At 42.8% G+C, this 17,918-nt stretch overlaps 1 protein-coding gene across 2 annotated transcripts in view; it reads left to right on the top strand.

The window, feature by feature from the left end:
- GLIS3 (GLIS family zinc finger 3) overlaps positions 1-17,918 on the top strand; it is a 345,944-nt gene that overhangs the window by 233,586 nt on the left and 94,440 nt on the right. For both annotated transcript variants that reach the window (XM_019478202.2, XM_059724758.1), the window contains one exon: positions 293-403. In XM_019478202.2, coding sequence (XP_019333747.1) covers positions 293-403 — 111 coding nt within the window. The remainder of the gene's footprint in view (positions 1-292; positions 404-17,918) is intronic.

Consider the following 17,918-nt stretch of genomic DNA (forward strand, 5'->3'; position numbering starts at 1 on the left):
TGCATTTACAATGACAAAGACAATCATAAGGTACATTAAGAAATAGCTCAATTGAATTAAAAATGGGCTGTTAAAAGTCAGAAAAAAATAATATGCTTTTTTTCCCTGACAAGCCTCACTTTCTTCTTTACTGTGCTATTAAGCTACTGGGCATTCTGCTTTGTACTATTGTATACCACAGCCCTTGGGAGCAATGTCAAAGAACTCCCAAAGTTCATAATTGATTTTTCCTTGTTACAAAAATCTGTGGTTTAACAGGTGCGGCTTTGTCCTGTTTTGGGTTTTGTTTTAGAAACCGTATGCGTGTCAGATTCCAGGATGTACCAAGCGATACACAGATCCAAGTTCCCTGAGAAAGCATGTAAAGGCACATTCTTCCAAAGACCAACAGGCAAGGAAAAAGGTAACTTTTCCTAAGGATTGATATACATAGGAATTTTCTAGTGAAGTTAATGTTATAAAACTAAAACTATCAAGTCTGGGCACTCAGCAGTGTAGTAACATGGCTGGGTGCCCAGGGCAAAAGGGCAACAGCAACTTTTGGGTTGCTGCCAGCATGCCATCATAATTACGTGGTTGTCAGCAGCAGGAGGTTTTGTTTGTTTGTTTGTTTCTCTTCTCCATCCCGTATCCCCCTCCAAGTCAGTGCCTGGGGTGGTTGCCCCCATGGTCCTGCCCTAGTTATGCCACTGTGTGCATGGCTGAAAGTTTGAACTCCAAGTCTGGTACTCCTTCATTAAGAAAAACACAGTCCAAGAATCTAGTGGTGCCCAGGTGATAATTTACCTTTGATTCCTTAAGACTGTTTTACAGTGTCTGTTACTATAAGAGCTACTCCTTATGGATATATGCAAGCATTTGACACAAGAACATTAAGAAAAGAGATTGTATTTATAAAATTAATTTAACAGGTGAATGTGTTATAATGTAACATCCAGTTTATACTGCTAACCCATCATAGATTGATAGATGGATCATGGGTCAAATGAACTCTGGAGAAGTATTAATCATATTTGCAAACACCAGCCACTTGAAAATATTGAGCTATCTCACAATGTTGGGTTTCAATGGATGCGAGTCCCATGACACTTGCATAAACTAAATGTTGAAAAATGAATTTGTTATGTGGGGACATGATCTGATTCCCTGTACTATTGTACACCACAGCCCTTGGAAGCAATGTCAAAGAACTCCCAAAATTCAAAATTGATTTTTCCTTGTTACAAAAATCAATTGCCAATAAGAATAAATCCCAAATTTTCACTTAAAAAGTGATGAGGAATATGTAAATAGTTTAAAGAGAAGTAGAGTCCTAATGTCATAGCACACACAAAAAGGACTATATTTAGCTGTAATGGACTGTTTTGCTATTGATGATGATGGTGATAGTTTTATTTAGACAGTGTCTGAAACCCTGGAGTATAGTTTTGTGGGCTGCGATATGTAGGGTTGGATCAGAGGCACAGGGTAGAAAAAATGTATCCAGGGCAGTCCTGCCTAAATCTATTCTCCTCCTACCTTCTGATTTGCAGGTCACAGGGACAGCACTAAGCAGCAGCTGGACAGTGATAGAGGCTAGGGACAGACATTACACATAAATTGGTTTAAGTGGTCAGAAACTGGTTTAAACCTGTAACAGAACAGACATTCAGTGCACATAAACCAGTTTCAAAATGACTGAAACTGGCTTGAAATAAATCTGGTTGAATGTAGTATCAGACTTAATTGATTTGGCTCAAACCAATTTATGCAAAATCTTTCCCAGACCCCTTCCTTGTTTAAGTTAAACCAGACTCCCCCAGCATCTTGGCATGCTCTCTGGGCTGGGCTGTCTGCTCCAGCCCAGCCAGGCTGGCCTCACCCCCCACTCCCCAGCTAGAGCAGGGACAGGCAGGGGCAGGGGTCTGACCAAAGAGGGGTTTAATTCTCCCCCTCTCTATCCCACCGGTAGGGACCCAAGCTGGGTCTGCTGGGCATTCCCCACTCACTGCTGCAGCCCCAGCAGTGGGGCACCATGGCCGCTGAAGCAGAGGAGGGCAGGGAGGAGAATTAGTTTTCCCTCTACCCCCACTGACAGCTGGGTCTGCCTGCCATCGCTTCCACACTGGCTCCCTGTGGGGGAATAGGCCCCCTGCTGTCCCCTCCACTGGATGCCAGAGGGAGGAGGAATAAACCCTGTCCCTGCCCCCTCCCCCCAAGGGGCCCTGTCTGGCTATGCCCCTGCCCTGTCACTGCAGCAGGAGGGGGCAGGGTCCTTGTTGGCGGGCAGCAGCCCCTGTCATAATGTCAGGGAATGCAAGCCCCTTCCCAACAGGGGCGCTGCACTGCGGGGCTGGCAGAGCTGTGGCAGGCTGTGTGCAGCAGCACCTTTGCAGCACTGTCGCACTCTGCAGTAGCTCTGCCTGCCAGGAAGAAGCTCATATTTGGGGTAATGGGGACAGGGGCTGTTGCCCCCATCACAATAGCTCCCCCCTTGCAGGTCCAGCAGCTGGGCAGGGGTGGGAGAGAGCCAAACGCTGCCTGCAGGGCCTCTAGGAGGAGGGGAGCAGGGAGCGGGGTTATTAGTCGCTCTGCCCCTGGGGCATGGTAGCTGGGTCTGCCCAGCCCAGCCACAGCTGCTGCTCAGTCTGCTTTTGGGGCAGCATCCGGCAGAATAAGCTCCCTCCTGCCAGGAGGGGCTGGCCCTGAGCACAGACCGAGTATGCTGGCTACTCGGTCTATAGCCACTGATCAGCCTGTGCTCAGGGCCAGCTCCCTCCCCATGCCTGGCAGGAGGGTGCTTATTCTGTTGGACACTGCTCTGAGCACAGACCGAGGCAAAGTAATCTATCATTAGTCTTTCCTGTGTTAACTGATGCTGTGACTCTACCCACTATTTTTTCCTACTCGTCTTCTTTTGGAATGTCTGTGCAAAAGATTGCTCTCCACAGGATACATATATGGCAGAGAGGAGGAAAGAGGTATTATGTCCCATTTCCTTCTAGGTGCAAGTATGGAAGGCAGGTGGTGATCATGCCATAATATTCTGTCAAATTTACATGTGACACATTAAATAAAACTTGGATAATACATCTAAAATAGATCAACAAACTCTAGAGTAATATTACCATAATTGAAACTAAAATAATATGGTATGCACTCTGCATAAATGTGTCAAATTGCGGTAGTATCTGGGGATCCCACTTAGGGTTATATTCCCCATATGGTTTTCTTCATTTCCATTCTTCCTTTATACCACACAGTTTAGAGCTGGCCCTCCATACTCCTCACTTGACTATTTTTTTAGGCTTAAACTTAAAAGTTGTTTGGTTTTGCAGCCAGTCCACTTGATAAGGATTTATGTATACTCCTGAGTCATTTGAGATGCATTAATATGTGGACATAGAAATAAGTCAAACCCGAGAAAAAAGAAAGAAAAAGAAAAAATGTGGTATCAATCAAGGCAAATTTTTAAATGCATACACTCACTTTGCAGTGTATAATGTTTACAAGGTACAGCGTAGTTACTGGACCTTTGAGAACTTATTGCTAACTCACATCATGCTTTGGTATTTGAAATATTTCCTGGCAGTAACAATAATAAAAAGTAAGAAACAATAAACCTTTTAAAAGCAGAATTATTATTTACGACTTTTAATTAAAAATGAAAATTGGCTTAATGTCAAAAAGCCTTTACAAATATGTGAATTCATCAAAAATAACCATAAAAATTCCAAGGTGATAAAGGCACAGTGGAGCAATAGTACCAGCCCTAGGGAACTGTTCTGTTGAAAAGAATGAAACCCTTTGCTGTCACACCCTGTTAGTCATGGATTCGTTTAATATATCCTGCCCGACTGCCTCTAATCCTCTTTCTAAATTCCCCCTACACACTAAATGACATCATTTTGGTGTCTGAGAAGTTCTACGGTCTCCAAGACTGTATACTAAAATATGTTCTTGATGCTGCACAGATTTTAACTAACTAAGGAAATATATTCATAGCAGTGGAGATGCCATGGAGCCATCTAGTCACCGTGTCAGTCTGTGGTTACATCGACTCTTCCGCACAGTTTTTCATGATTCATCTGCAAAGCTTCTGGCCCCTCTTTCAGGCTGTCTGACTGGCCAGAGAAATTATAAATTAAAATAGAAAACCTATATAGGTACATTCCTTTAATTGCTTTTTGCTGACGTACTTTCATGATCTATTAAGGAAGGCCAAGTGCCTGATTCAGTGATTCTTTTGAAGGCAAACCTGTATAGACCAACTGTAAGTTTTTCTTTGTAAAGGGATAAATTCTAGCCTTGTTGAAGTCAACAGCAAGATTATATTTAATATATGCACTCCAGCAATTTTGAGCAAGAGGTTGAAATTTAATTTTTGATTGTATGTTCAAAATAAAATTTAAAAGTGTGGGTATAACTAGTTTATAACTATGTGAAATTTCTGTCATTGATAGAAATAAACAATCTTTAAAGCAGGAGCTCTATTAGGCTAAATACAGTTATGCTACATGCCCTTGGACCATAATTAACCTGAAGGACATACATTCTTTTAACTTCTCCCTCTTCTGCCATGAAAATGCAATGAATTAATAAAATAAATACAGGAGACAGAAAACTTAAAATACTATTTTCCAGCTGTGTTAATGCAAGATATCATGGAGGCTAAGAATTAGCAGGTTTCAAACAAAGACTGAATATTTATAGGGATAATAAGAACATCCATGGTTATATTAGTTAGGATTAAATATAATGCTCAGATTTGTAATGGATATCAATCTTCATGCTTCGGGACAGAAGTCGACGTCATAGTAATGAGATTAGGAAGAAATGTATTTGCTCCATAACTGTTCATTTAGGGTTCTTCTGAAGCATTTGCCACTAGTCATTACTGGAGGGAGCCTATGGGACCAGAAGCAGGCCAGATGGCTCTCAAACATGAAGTAATATAGAAATATATCTAAATGAGTCTACAAAAATTCATTTTAAAGCCTATATAGACTTGACTTGTGTTTCTTTTTCTCATTCTTTTCCTCCTTCCATTTATTCTTTTTCACCTGTTCTCTCATTTCTTTTTCCTTTTAATTCCATCTCTCACTTCTGTGTCTTTATTTGTTGAAGATATACATCCCAAACTCATGTGAGCTTTGGTGGGAGGCTGATGTTGTTACTTTCTGGTAGTATTGATCCCAGTACCATTTTTTCTCTCCTTTTCCTTTCTGTCTCTTATCAACTGCTATTTTACCTGTTTTCCTTTTCCCACTTCACTTAACTTTCTCCTTCCATATACTCATTATTTAGAAAAGTATATTAGCACTTATTACTAAAGCACCTGAAAATTTAAAATTTGCCTATCTAAACATGTTATAATACAAGCCATATACAGTCAGTCACAGTTTCATGGACCATTTCTTCTCCTATTTACTTTCAAAGTCATGACTGTGTAACAAGCCTTTGTCATCCATTTGCTTTCAATGAAACTAAACAATGTATGAGAATCTGGCACACCAAATGGAAAAGATCTCCAAATGGCTTAAAATGTTGTCCCTATACACAAAATGTTACAGTTTTAAAGTCCAGTCCCAGAAGTGAGTGCTATGGGATCTGCTGAGAAGCTCTTCTTTCCTTCCTAATAAGAGAAATCTCCAATTTATGGCCCTGTGGCATGATGAGAGAGATTCTTATGTAAGAAATGGCTGTGACTGAAGGCCAATGTGATTTTTGAAGAGGAGATTTGAAATTTGGGAGTGGAAGGAAAATATTAATTGTAATTATTATTTAATTTCTGTTTCCAAATAAATTGTTTGTGTTAATAAAGGAGATTCATACAGATATAGACATAAAGAGGAAATTGGGCATATGAATACAGGAGGGTGGTAGGAGAAGGATATTTGCCCTGGCTAATCCTCAGAGTATTTATTTTTATTAACTTACACTATTTGTTATCTTTACAAAATCTGGGAACTATTGCTAGATTGGCATTTTTCTGTTGCCTTGCAGTCAGAAAAGTAGCCTGCTGTAAACAGCTGCACTGATAATATTGATATTCATTCTTGGTGGAGATAAATCCCCATGATAGCTAATAGACAAATCCTGATGGGAAAATCCTCACTAAATGAAGGCTATGATTAAGGCCAAGTTTTGATAGCCTTGTTTGTGTTTAGAAGTTTTTATTCTTTAAGCACTTCTACTGAAGTGAGAGAAGCTATTGCAGTCAGCCAGTAGGCTTAAGATTTTCAAAAGAAAGGTGCTGCATACAAATATTTTGGATCTGCTGAACTGATGGTATTTGCTTGAGCATGATTAATTTATAGTCCCTTTCTTTATTGGTCCCCTTTATTGGGATTACTGAAGATTAAATGATAAAACTAAATCATTTCAATTCCAGCCTATACTCTTGAGTGGAAATTGCCTCAAAACCAAGTTGGGAAATGAATATTATCATTCTGCTATGCATAAGACAAATCTTTATCCTTTTTCATAGAAACACATATTTATATATAGTACACAGCTTCTCTAGGAACCCTGGTGGAGAAAATATGTATCTAAAATGTATGAAAATTCTTACTTCTGTTTTTCCAACTCTTTGGTTAAAATAGAAACCATGCAGTAAATTATGTCTGATCTCCAGTACTTATTTGTGTATATCACAGTATGGACGAGAAGATCCAACTTCAATTTCAACTTCAAAATTTTTGAGTCAGGTTCTGTTAGGTACGGAAGCGTGATCCTATTTTACCTTGTTTAAGTCCCTGGAAAACTGCTAATGTTGTTTAATGTTGCCATCTTAGCCTTAAAGCTAAGGGCCCCTTTGAACATGCAGGTAAAGGTATGGTAGGATCTGATACGTGATCCACACAATTGCACTTCCTGCCATGCCATACATACATGGCAGGAAGCATGATTGTGGGATTATGAATTAGATCCCATCATGCCTTAGGGCTGGTGTAGGGGAACCCAGGATTATGATCCTGGACTCCCCCTGCAGTGGCAAGTAGAAATTCCTGTGGCTGGTCACCCCTTCAGCTGATGGGGTTCCCAGCTGCAGAGGTGCTCCACGCACCCCTGCAGCTGGGAGACTGCAACAACTGCAGTCTCCCATTCACGGGCGTTCATGGAGTGCCTCCACAGCTGGAAACCCTGTCAACTGTTGGGGCTTCCATCCTCAGGGGCTGGGAGCCAGCATCAGCTAGGAGCTGCTAGGCTTGGGGGTGCTCCCAGCTGGGAGCTCTGATCAGCTGACAGGGCTCCCAGCCGCAGGGATCCCTGGCCACACATACAATTAATGGCATGATATGAAGCAGCTACAAAGTTGTTATATGCATTTTGTGGAATAACTTTGTAGTTTATTCCTGTTTTTATTATGCCATTAATTGTGTAAACATGTGGCCGTGTGCCCACTTAAGATGTGATTAAGTGAAATCTGTAGATGGGGCCTAAGTCACAAAAAGCAAGTGAGGAGAAGACGAATGCACCCACCTTTAGTATTAATGACCTTTTCAGAGATTCAGGCAGGGTGGAATAGGATCATACATAGGTGCCTAAGTGGCCTTAGGGATCTGCTAGGTAGAGTAGAATTTGGCTCTTGGTATCAATTTTTACTCTTTTTAAATACATTACTGCTATGATGGAAACCTACAGGAGCCCTACACTGGTCAAAATAATACCTCTAAATTTTCATATATATTATGAAAGGACAAGCTAAGATAGCCAATGGTGTGTGCCTTATAAACTGAAGGTAACAACCATCAATCCCTGCCCTGCAGTGGCGAAACTTCCTATTACAATTTCTGATTTATTTATAATGACAGCAATGGATAAATGGATAAATCTAAAATATTCTGCACAAAATATTGCAATTACTGTTAAATAAAATAGGTAGGATTTCCTATATTCAGTATTAATAAAATAGCCATGATAGAAGAAGTTCCGCACTATAAGGAGTTAAGTTAATGAAAACCCGTTATTATAAGCAAAAAATCACTTTTTTTGGTTTGTAAGTCTACCAGTGGGAGCTCTGAATGGAAGAGAACACTAAGTTAGACCTGTTATCTTACTTAATTTGGTTGAACATGTAGAATTTATTTGTATATACAGAGGTAATATCTATTAGCTGATATTTTTAATGTTAGATGTTGTACATCAGATTTTTCCTACACCAGTTTTGGAATATTGGCAGTTTCACTGCGCTGACACTAAATAGGATTCTCTCTTCTGGGACCAGGCCTGTATCATTTTAGGTTGTTCAAATTGCTTTTGAAGACACTAAGCCTGGATTCATTGTTCAAGATAACTGACCAGCTCTGCTGGTTTTATAAGATTATTAAATGCAGGTTTGATAGACTGTACCTTTGATCCTGTGGTATTCCACTGCTCAAGGTAATGTTACTGGAGCCTGAATACTCAATAATTAGACACAGCGGTGTCACTAGTGTGGATTATCAATTTCAATTAAATTGTGTTACTATCAAGCGAGTATTTATTTATTTTATTTATGCTATGCAACTGTCATAATCTACCACAACAGTTATATTTTGTTGCTCCTATCCCATCTGCCTTCAGTTTGAAGCTTTCTTCTCTACTGCTGCCAGTGCCTGGCTTTTCACAAGACGATTCAAAGAATATTTTTAGAAGCAATTTTGACTTGTCTTTTTCAGGCTTTGTATATTGGTTAGGTGGAGATAACAGAACTGTGTGGGTCATCACCAGTCATGGGTCCCAAATATCAAAATCAAGACCTCACGTGGCTTGCGCATGGCCCACATGTACAAATGTTTGCCAAGTTTTCTACAAATGTGGTTCACTTTTGCCTGAAAGTTTTCCCTTTTTGGACACCGAAATAGGCAAAGTGAGAGCTTTGAACTTTGCATGAAAGCTGCTATCAGAGAACTTATAAAACAAACTGCCAAGGTTTCCTTCACTGATTCTCAAGTGCAGTGTCAAGATTTTAGTGATAGTGAGGACTACAGCTATTGACAGTTTTCAGTTGACTTTTTAAAAGATAACTCTCTCAAAAATTGAAAATGTTTACAATGAAACTTTAATTTTGAAAGTACCATGTTCATGTTTACCTGAATCCAAGGTGACTCTGAATTTAAGATTACCACCCCCCCCCCCAATAATTACATTGTATACATGGACAGTCTATATATTTGTTATAATTTTCCATGTGCAGAATCAAATTATTGAAGGTCCATTTTAAATTCATGCTCCCCCTGCACTCCAGGTGGTAAGGGTGGCAGTAAAAGAGCAGGCAAAGCAGGGGGCAGTGGGGTGACAGGCAGCAGAGCAGGTGGTAGGGGGCAGGCAGCGGAGGGGGGCAAGCAGCTTGCCCCCCTGCCACATGTCCCCTCCCACTTACCCCCCCGCTGCAGCCCCGTTTAACCTCCTTTTCACCCACTTCCTCCTACCATCTCCTCCTTCCTGTAGCCTCTGCCCCTGTCTGCACCTCCCCCCTAGTTGCCTTTGCTGTAATGCCAGTAGGCTCCATCATTGCTGCAGTCTGGGGCACAGAGCACAGCCCCAGCCCAGCCCCATAGCAGCAGCATGGAGCTAGCACTGCTGCTATGAGGCCAAGCCAAGCTAGAGCCATGCTGCATGCTCCAGGCTGTAGTGGGGATAGATTCAGTTGGCGTTGAAGCAAAGGTAAGAGGGTGGGGGCAGGAAAGGCAGAAGCAGCGCAGGGAGAAAATGGTGGGGAAGGGAAGCATTTGCCTGAGGCTGCAAAGTTGAGGTTGGGGCCAGAGCTGGAGCCACAGCTACTGCTTGCCCCCCCTGCCATTTTGTACTCGATTCCAAGGCAAGGAGCGTTTTACCCCACATTAAAGTGGGGGAGGGGATTCCTCTTTTTTAAATCAAGTAAGTACAGTATTTCTCTATTGTGACACTGGAAAAGGAAGAATTTAATTGTTTTCTGTTTTTACAATTTTTCTCTTCCTCTTCTTTTTTTAGGCACAAATTGTAGTGTAACAGGAGCCACAGGAACTGTGGCCAGCTAGCACTTCAAAATTATAAAGCGGAAGTGGGAGGTGGTCAGGTGTGCCCTATGAACAGCTGGGAGCAGATATAGTGAGTAAGGTTGAAGGAGGGAGACAGACTCCTGCTGTAGATTTTGAAGTAGTGGGATAGAATGGAAAACTTTAGGAAATACTAGCTGCTTGTGATCAGAAGGACAATTTATCTAAATTTCAGAGAAGAATAAATGTTCTTCCTTAAAAGGTGTGGCAGGGAGGTTTTTTTGGTTAGGGAAGCAAGTCAGCTGCTGTCCCACACAAGGCTGCTCTTCATAATGGGTTGAGGGCGGGGAGGCATTTTTCAATATGACTGGTAATTGTATCACCAGAGAAGGCAGCTTCCCTGAGACCATTTGAAAGCCTAAAGTGACTGGATGAATATGGAAGCTGACAATGAAGAATCCAGAAAAGATGGGAAAAATTATGACTCGGAGAATCAAAAAGGAATATATTGCTGTTAGAGGAATGTGGCCTGATTCCTCTGTCACTTAAATTGGTTTTATACACACATAAGTCCACATGACTTATAGGACAGTAGGATGCAAGTTATAGTAAATAAGGGCACCCCCTTTTCTGTTTACTCTTCCATTCCTTTGTTATGCAAACTGTTCCATTTTGCACTCCATTATGCTCCCATATACGTCAGGAGAATGAGTGAGTGGAAAGGGGTCTGTAATAGAGCTGACTGAAATTATTTTGCTCGTAGAATCATAGAATCTTAGAAATTAGGGTTGGAAAGGACCTCAGGAGGTCAAATAGTCTCCCCCCTGCTCAAAGCAGGACTAACCCCAACTAGATTCCAGCCAGGGTTTTATTGAGCCAGGCCCTAAAAACCTCCAAGACTGGAGATTCCACAACCTTGCTAGGTAATCTGTTCCAGTGCTTCAGCACCCCCCTGGTGAGAGTTTTTCCAAACATCCAACCTAAACTTCCCTTGCTGCAACTTGAGACCATTGCTCCTTATCCTGTCATCTGCCACCACTGAGAACAGTCGAGCTCCATCCTCTTTGTATCCACCCTTCATATAGTTAAGGGCTGTTATCAAATGCCCCCTCAGTCTTCTCCTCTTCAGAATAAATAAAACCAGTTCCCTCAGCCTCTCCACAGAAGTCATGTGCCCCATCCCCCTAACCATTTTTCATGCCCTATGCTGGACTCTCTCCAACTTGTCCGCAAACTTTCTGTGCTGGGGCCCCCAAAACTGGACACAATACTCCAGATATGGCCTCACCAGGGAAGAATAGAAAGGAATAATTACTTCCCTTGATCTGCTGGCAGTGCTCCTAGTAATGCAGCCCAATATGCTGTTAGCTTTCTTGACTCATGTTCAGCTTATTGTCCACCGTAACCCCCAGGTCCTTTTCTGCAGAGCTGCTGTTTAGCCAGTTGGTCCCAAGCCTGTAACAGTGCATGGGATTCTTCTGTCCTAAGTGCAGGACTTAGCACTTGTTCTTATTGAACCTCATGAGATTTCTTTTGGCTCAATCCTCCTCTGAGTCCTAGCCCTATCCTCCAACACCCCCCAACTTGGTGTCATCTGCAAACTTGCTGAGGGTGCACTCCATCCCCATCTTTCATATTGTTAATGAAAATATTGAACAAAACTGGACCCAGGACCAACCCCTGGGGCACTCCACTTGATACCAGCTGCTAACTAGACATTGAGCCATTGATCACTATCTGACAATCCAGACAGCTTTCTATCCACCTGACAGTCCATTCATCCAACCCATATTTCCTTAACTTGCTTGCAAGAATGCTGTGGGAGACCATATCAAAAGCCTTGGTAAAGATATATCCAGTCCACTGCTCTCACCGTATCCACAAAACCAGTCATCTCATCATAGAAGGGAACCAGGTTGGTCAGGTATGACTTGCCCTTAGTGAATCCATGCTGACTGTTCTTGATCACTTTCTTCTCCTCCAAGTGCTTGAAATGGATTCCTTAAGGACCTGCTCCATGATTTTTCCAAGGACTAAAGTGAGATTGACTAGCCTGTAGTACCCTGGATCCTTTTTCCCTTTCTTAGAGATGGGCACTATATTTGCCCTTTTCCAGTCATCCTGGACCTCCCCCAATTGCCACGTGTTTTTAAAAATAATGACTGGCAGCTCTGCAATCACATACGCCAACTCCTTCAGCACTGTCAGATGCATTTCATCCAGCCCCATGGACTTGTACACATCCAGCTTTTCTAAATAGTTCTTAACCTGTTCTTTCACCACTGAGGGCTGCTCACTTTCTCCCCAAACTGTGCTGCCTAGTGCAGTAGTCTGGGAGTTGACCTTACCTGTGAAGACTGAGGTAAAAAAAGGAATTGAGTACTTCATCCTTTTCCTCCTCATCTGTCACTAGGCTGCCTCCCCGATTCAGTAAGGGACCCACACTTTCCCTGAGCTTCCTCTTGTTGCTACCATACTTGTAGAAACCTGTCTTGTTACCCTTTGTCCTGTGCTAGCTGCAACTCCAGTTGTGCTTTGGCCTTCCTAATGTCATCCCTGCATGCCCAAGCAATATTCTTATACTCCCTCCCTAGTCTTCTGTCCTAGCTTCCACTTCTTGTCAATTTCCTTTTTTTTTAATTTAGTTTTAGTTGCACATCAGTTTTAGGTACCTCCTTGACCTCTCAACACCTGGATTGTCCACATACTAACACCTGAAACTAGTTTTAAGCACCCTTTACGTAGCTTAAAGTTATGCCACTCCAGGGCAGGTTTCTCTCTGATCTGTGTTACCCACTTTGTGTTCCATTAATGTGTGGCCACTCCCACAGATGAGCCACCCAAGTTGCAGTCCTCCAGCATCCCAAGATGCAGAGTCCTCTCCCCCACCCTTCTGTTTTGTGTGGACAAATGTTTTCCACCCCTTGAACTCTATTGCCCAGGGAGTGGCTTGGCAACAAGCCAACTCCACCCTCCCAGCCCCAAGGATGAAACCCTGTGCATGCAGTCTGCAGATCACATGCCAGCTAGCCAAGTCGCAGGGCATGGATGGGTCCAGGTGTGGCATCTAGGGGCATGGGGGGACCAAGATAGTGGGCTGGATCAGGTCCCCCTGAGCTGAGGCTTCCTTCCTGGGGCAGGGGCAGTAGCTACCCCAAAAGTGCCTTCTGTCACTGCACCCACCTTCAAGGCACCCCAGGAAGCACAACCAACACCCCTCACACCCCCAATCCCAAATTACTAAAACATGAGACCACCTTTAATTTACTTTTTCTTGTTTTCATTTATTTTTTTTTCTTTTATTTTCAGTAGCTGACTTACTTCATTTCACTACCCTTTCCCAAATCCCATTTTCTTTCCACCTCCCATTTCATTACCCATCCCCATCCCATTAACTCTCTGCCTTCTAGTTTCATGTTCTCCACCTCCCCCCCCCCCCGCCCCATCCCCACAGAGCCTGTCCTGGCTCACCAGCCCTGTAGTGGCAACTCACAGCTGTAACTCCTGGTCAGGCCCCTGCTCACCAGCTCTCCAGTGGCATGTCAAAGCTGTGCAGGTGGGGGTCAGTCAGTGTAGGTTTTTAACTTTAAGGTGTGACTGCTCCAACCTCATGCTAGCACTAACACCCATCAGCATTTGAGCAGTTTAAATTACAATGTCTAACAAGGCCCTCACACCCAGTTCCTTCAAGGCATCTGGCTCTGTAACAAAGAACCTGGACTTCCTGATGTGATTGTCCACCCCAGAGCCAGGGATCCCATCATCCTGTGGCCCCTGGCCCCAAGCATAATTAACTAGGAATACAGGCAGGCTTCGGGCCTGTATTCAGCAGGGTTTGGTGAACTGAGGGTAGTTTGGATAAAGTGTCAGACTCATTTTGGTTTTCTCTGATGAAAAGTTGTTTTTAGGATTTTTTCTGCACATCCCTTGTCCATATTTTACATTGCTATATGCATCACTTAAGAATATTGGCTACGATAGACAGGCAGTCACTTGGACTTCAAGTAGGATTTTAGCCAAAGTAACTAGGTACCATCCACCATTCTGACCTTAAGGGGAAGACACAGAGACTCCACTGCTACGCACCTGTGTCTACTACACACAGGAGTTGAAAGAGTGGTCACAGCCCTTCCATGAAGGGACTGCACGAACCTCCAACAGCTAGGTTCTGGGGTTGCTCCCCAGCTTCAACCTTTCTCTGCCAGTCTGTGGTGGCACTGAGCAGGCAGTCCTTTTCTGTTTCGTGGGTTTTGGAAAGACACCTGTGTATGGTTAATCATTATCCCACAGCCAATCCTCCTCACTCACCATGATCTCCTGGTCCTTGTGGTATAGGTGATGTGGACACTTCTTCATGAACATAAGTGAATTTGACCCATAGAAATGGACCTGAATGACTATATTTCTCTTTATCATGGTCATTGTGATATGGCCATGATATACTCATCATATCTCCTCTCTAATAGTTTGTCCCCTTTTCCCTTACAGCTGATTTCCTCAAATACACACACCTACCAGTCTTAAAAGAGAGAAATCAGAACAGGAAGAATTTAAAAAGTGGTGCTAAAAGGTGTGACATGCCTTACTGAATAATCTTTTCTCAGGTTGTAAAATATATTATATTATTAATTACAGGCTAACATAGAATTTTCAGTAAAGGCTTGGCTGATTAAACACCTTTTGTGCTGTGGAACACTTTGACAAATATATCATTCTCCCAGAAAAATAATACAAAGCTCATTTTTATAAATATTGGCAGTATATAATGTTGTTTAATACTTGATTGTTCATTGTTTACACTCTCATACAGTAGGACCAAATTTTCTGTTTATTGAGTATGTGTTGATTACACCTCAGTCTGGATGAAGTTACCTGTTTTTTTTTATATAGACTTGGAGTACAATTTTATGCCAGTGGTTAGACTTAATGGAAAGCATGACTAAAACATTGCCTAGAGATTTTCTTCTCCTGAAGTTAATGTCTTATATTTTAAGCTACAGAACTGACTTCAAGTCATTTTTTCATACTCTTAGTTTTTCTCATACCCCCACAATTTCTACGAAACCTCTTTTCCTGTGGAAGCAATAATAGTATGCTTCCGCTGTTTGAGTTATAAATACAGCAAAGAAATCCAATTCTCCTTTCTCTCTCACTCAGAATGAATTGTCAAGAATAAAAGGAGAGAGGAAGGGCTATAACCTTGATGACCAGCTGAAATGTATCATCAGAAGACTATGTTAGTTAAGGCAATATTGTAGATTTTTAAACCAAATATATCTGGAGAAACTGCCCTAACTCTCACACCTGCCTTCATGTGAACAAACATTTTTTTGCTCTAGTTCCTACAGTACCAGCCCTGTATATTTTCAAGTCTTTCAGATTTCTGATGCCCTTGTTCAAACTCTTAGTTCACATTTCACTGCTAAAACTGCAAAAAGGAGAAAATGGAGTAGAGAAAGGCATAATCTATTTTCTTGCTTTGAGAGCAGTTGAACTTAAGGATATTTTGCTCCCAGTAGTTTTCTATGGAGTCCATTTAAAATATGTCATTAATGCAAAAAGAAGTGCATTCAGAGGCTAAGGGTCAGTGAGCAGTGCCCATAGCAACTAAGAAACCATTCTGCAGAAAAAATGCAGTAAAGAGTAAGTGTTTTAATCCTCAACTTTAATCCCTTTACTTCCTGTTCTCAAAATGAAATATAAATCAGGCACCGTGGAGTGCAGCAATTTTTCCTGAAAGGGATGTTGGCAAAAAGGGATTAGTAATGGGCAGAAGTGTTTAAGGAATTTAATCACACAATTTGTTGTAAAACTTTTGAGACTACGAGTGACCAGTTCTTTTGAGCATGGTCAATGAAAAACAACAAAACACACTTTGAAAGTGATTAGAGGGCTGGCTCGGGCTGACACCCCCATTTGTTGTTGTTACATCATTGCGAGCAGTTGCTGTGACTTGAGAAACTATGGAATGTACGTGGTGTGGCCAGGGAGTAGGCTCTGTAGTGGGGGTGGTATTTTAATGGTGGTGTGTATAGAACTCCTCTGATCTTTAGGAAGCAGTAACAATAAAACAGCTTGCATTTTTTTACCCTTCTTTTGGGGTCACGGCATTTGTCCTAATCAGGAGATTGTAAATGCACCGTAACATTAACATTTACAGACAGACTACTTCATGTTCTTCCAGCCATTCTTCCAAGGACAGTTTTGTGTCCCGAGCTTTGCCTTGTACTGCTGCAGGTTGTGGCAGCATGGGGTACTGGGGAATGCTTAAGGAGAAAAAAATAGCATCATACTTTGAGAAAGAAACAACAGCTAAATTTACAGATGGGCAAAAGAGAAAAATAAAACAAAAGCAATTGTATCAAAACATGACCAAAACATGCATTATTAATAAGTGCAACCACATTTATTGTGCCTGGATTTCTTTTCTGTTATCAAATTTCATATGCCTCTTTAATTATATTACTCACTTCTGCATGGTATACAAGTGAAAATATAGAGCCATGGACTACAGGATGACTTTAAGTCGGCAGGCCCGGATGAGCTCCATCCGAGGGTGCTGAAGGCACTGGCTGACATCGTTGCAGAGCCACTGGCGGGAATATTTGAACGCTCGTGGCACACGGGCCAAGTCCCGGACGACTGGAAAAGGGCCAATGTGGTCCCCATTTTCAAGAAGGGGAGGAAGGAGGACCCGGGCAACTATAGGCCAGTCAGTCTCACCTCCATCCTTGGCAAAGTCTTTGAAAAAATTATCAAGGCTCACATTTGCAAGGGCCCGGCAGGACAAATTATGCTAAGGGGAAACCAGCACGGGTTCGTAGCAGGCAGATCGTGCCTGACCAATCTAGTCTCTTTTTATGACCAGGTTACGAAACGCCTGGACACAGGAGGAGGGGTGGATGTCATATACTTAGACTTCAGGAAGGCCTTCAATATGGTATCCCATCCCATACTGGTGAACAAATTAAGAGGCTGTGACTTGGATGACTACACAGTCCGGTGGGTGGCGAATTGGCTAGAGGGTCGCACCCAGAGAGTCGTGGTGGATGGGTCAGTTTCGACCTGGAAGGGTGTGGGCAGTGGGGTCCCACAGGGCTCGGTCCTTGGACCGATACTCTTTAATGTCTTCATCAGTGACTTGCACGAGGGAGTGAAATGTACTCTGTCCAAGTTTGTGGATGACACAAAGCTATGGGGAGATGTGGACACGCCGGAGGGCAGGGAACAGCTGCAAGCAGACCTGGACAGGTTAGATAAGTGGGTAGAAAACAACAGAATGCAGTTCAACAAGGAGAAATGCAAAGTGCTCCTAGGGAGGAAAAATGTCCAGCACACCTACAGCCTAGGGAATGACCTGCTGGGTGGCACGGAAGTGGAAAGGGATCTTGGAGTCCTAGTGGACTCCAAGATGAACATGAGTCGGCAGTGTGACGAAGCCATCAGAAAAGCTAATGGCACTTTATCGTGCATCAGCAGATGCATGACGAATAGATCCAAGGAGGTGATACTTCCCCTCTGTCGGACGCTGGTCAGACCACAGTTGGAGTACTGCGTGCAATTCTGGGCACCGCAATTCAAGAGGGATGCGGATAACCTGGAGAGGCTCCACTCGTATGGTTAAGGGCCTGCAGACCAAGCCCTGCGAGGAGAGACTAGAGAAACTGGACCTTTTCAGCCTCCACAAGAGAAGGTTGAGAGGCGACCTTGTGGCTGCCTATAAGTTCATCACGGGAGCACAGAAGGGAATTGGTGAGTATTTATTCACCAAGGCACCCCCAGGGGTTACAAGAAATAATGGCCACAAGCTAGAGCAGATTTAGACTGGACATTAGGAAGAACTTCTTCACAGTTCGAGTGGCCAAGGTCTGGAATGGGCTCCCAAGGGAGGTGGTGCTCTCCCCTACCCTGGGGGTCTTCAAGAGGAGGTTAGATAAACATCTAGATGGGGTCATCTAGACCCAGCACTCTTTCCTG

The sequence above is a fragment of the Alligator mississippiensis genome, chromosome 3, assembly GCF_030867095.1.
Source record: "Alligator mississippiensis isolate rAllMis1 chromosome 3, rAllMis1, whole genome shotgun sequence".
NCBI classification, from domain to species: Eukaryota; Metazoa; Chordata; order Crocodylia; family Alligatoridae; genus Alligator; species Alligator mississippiensis.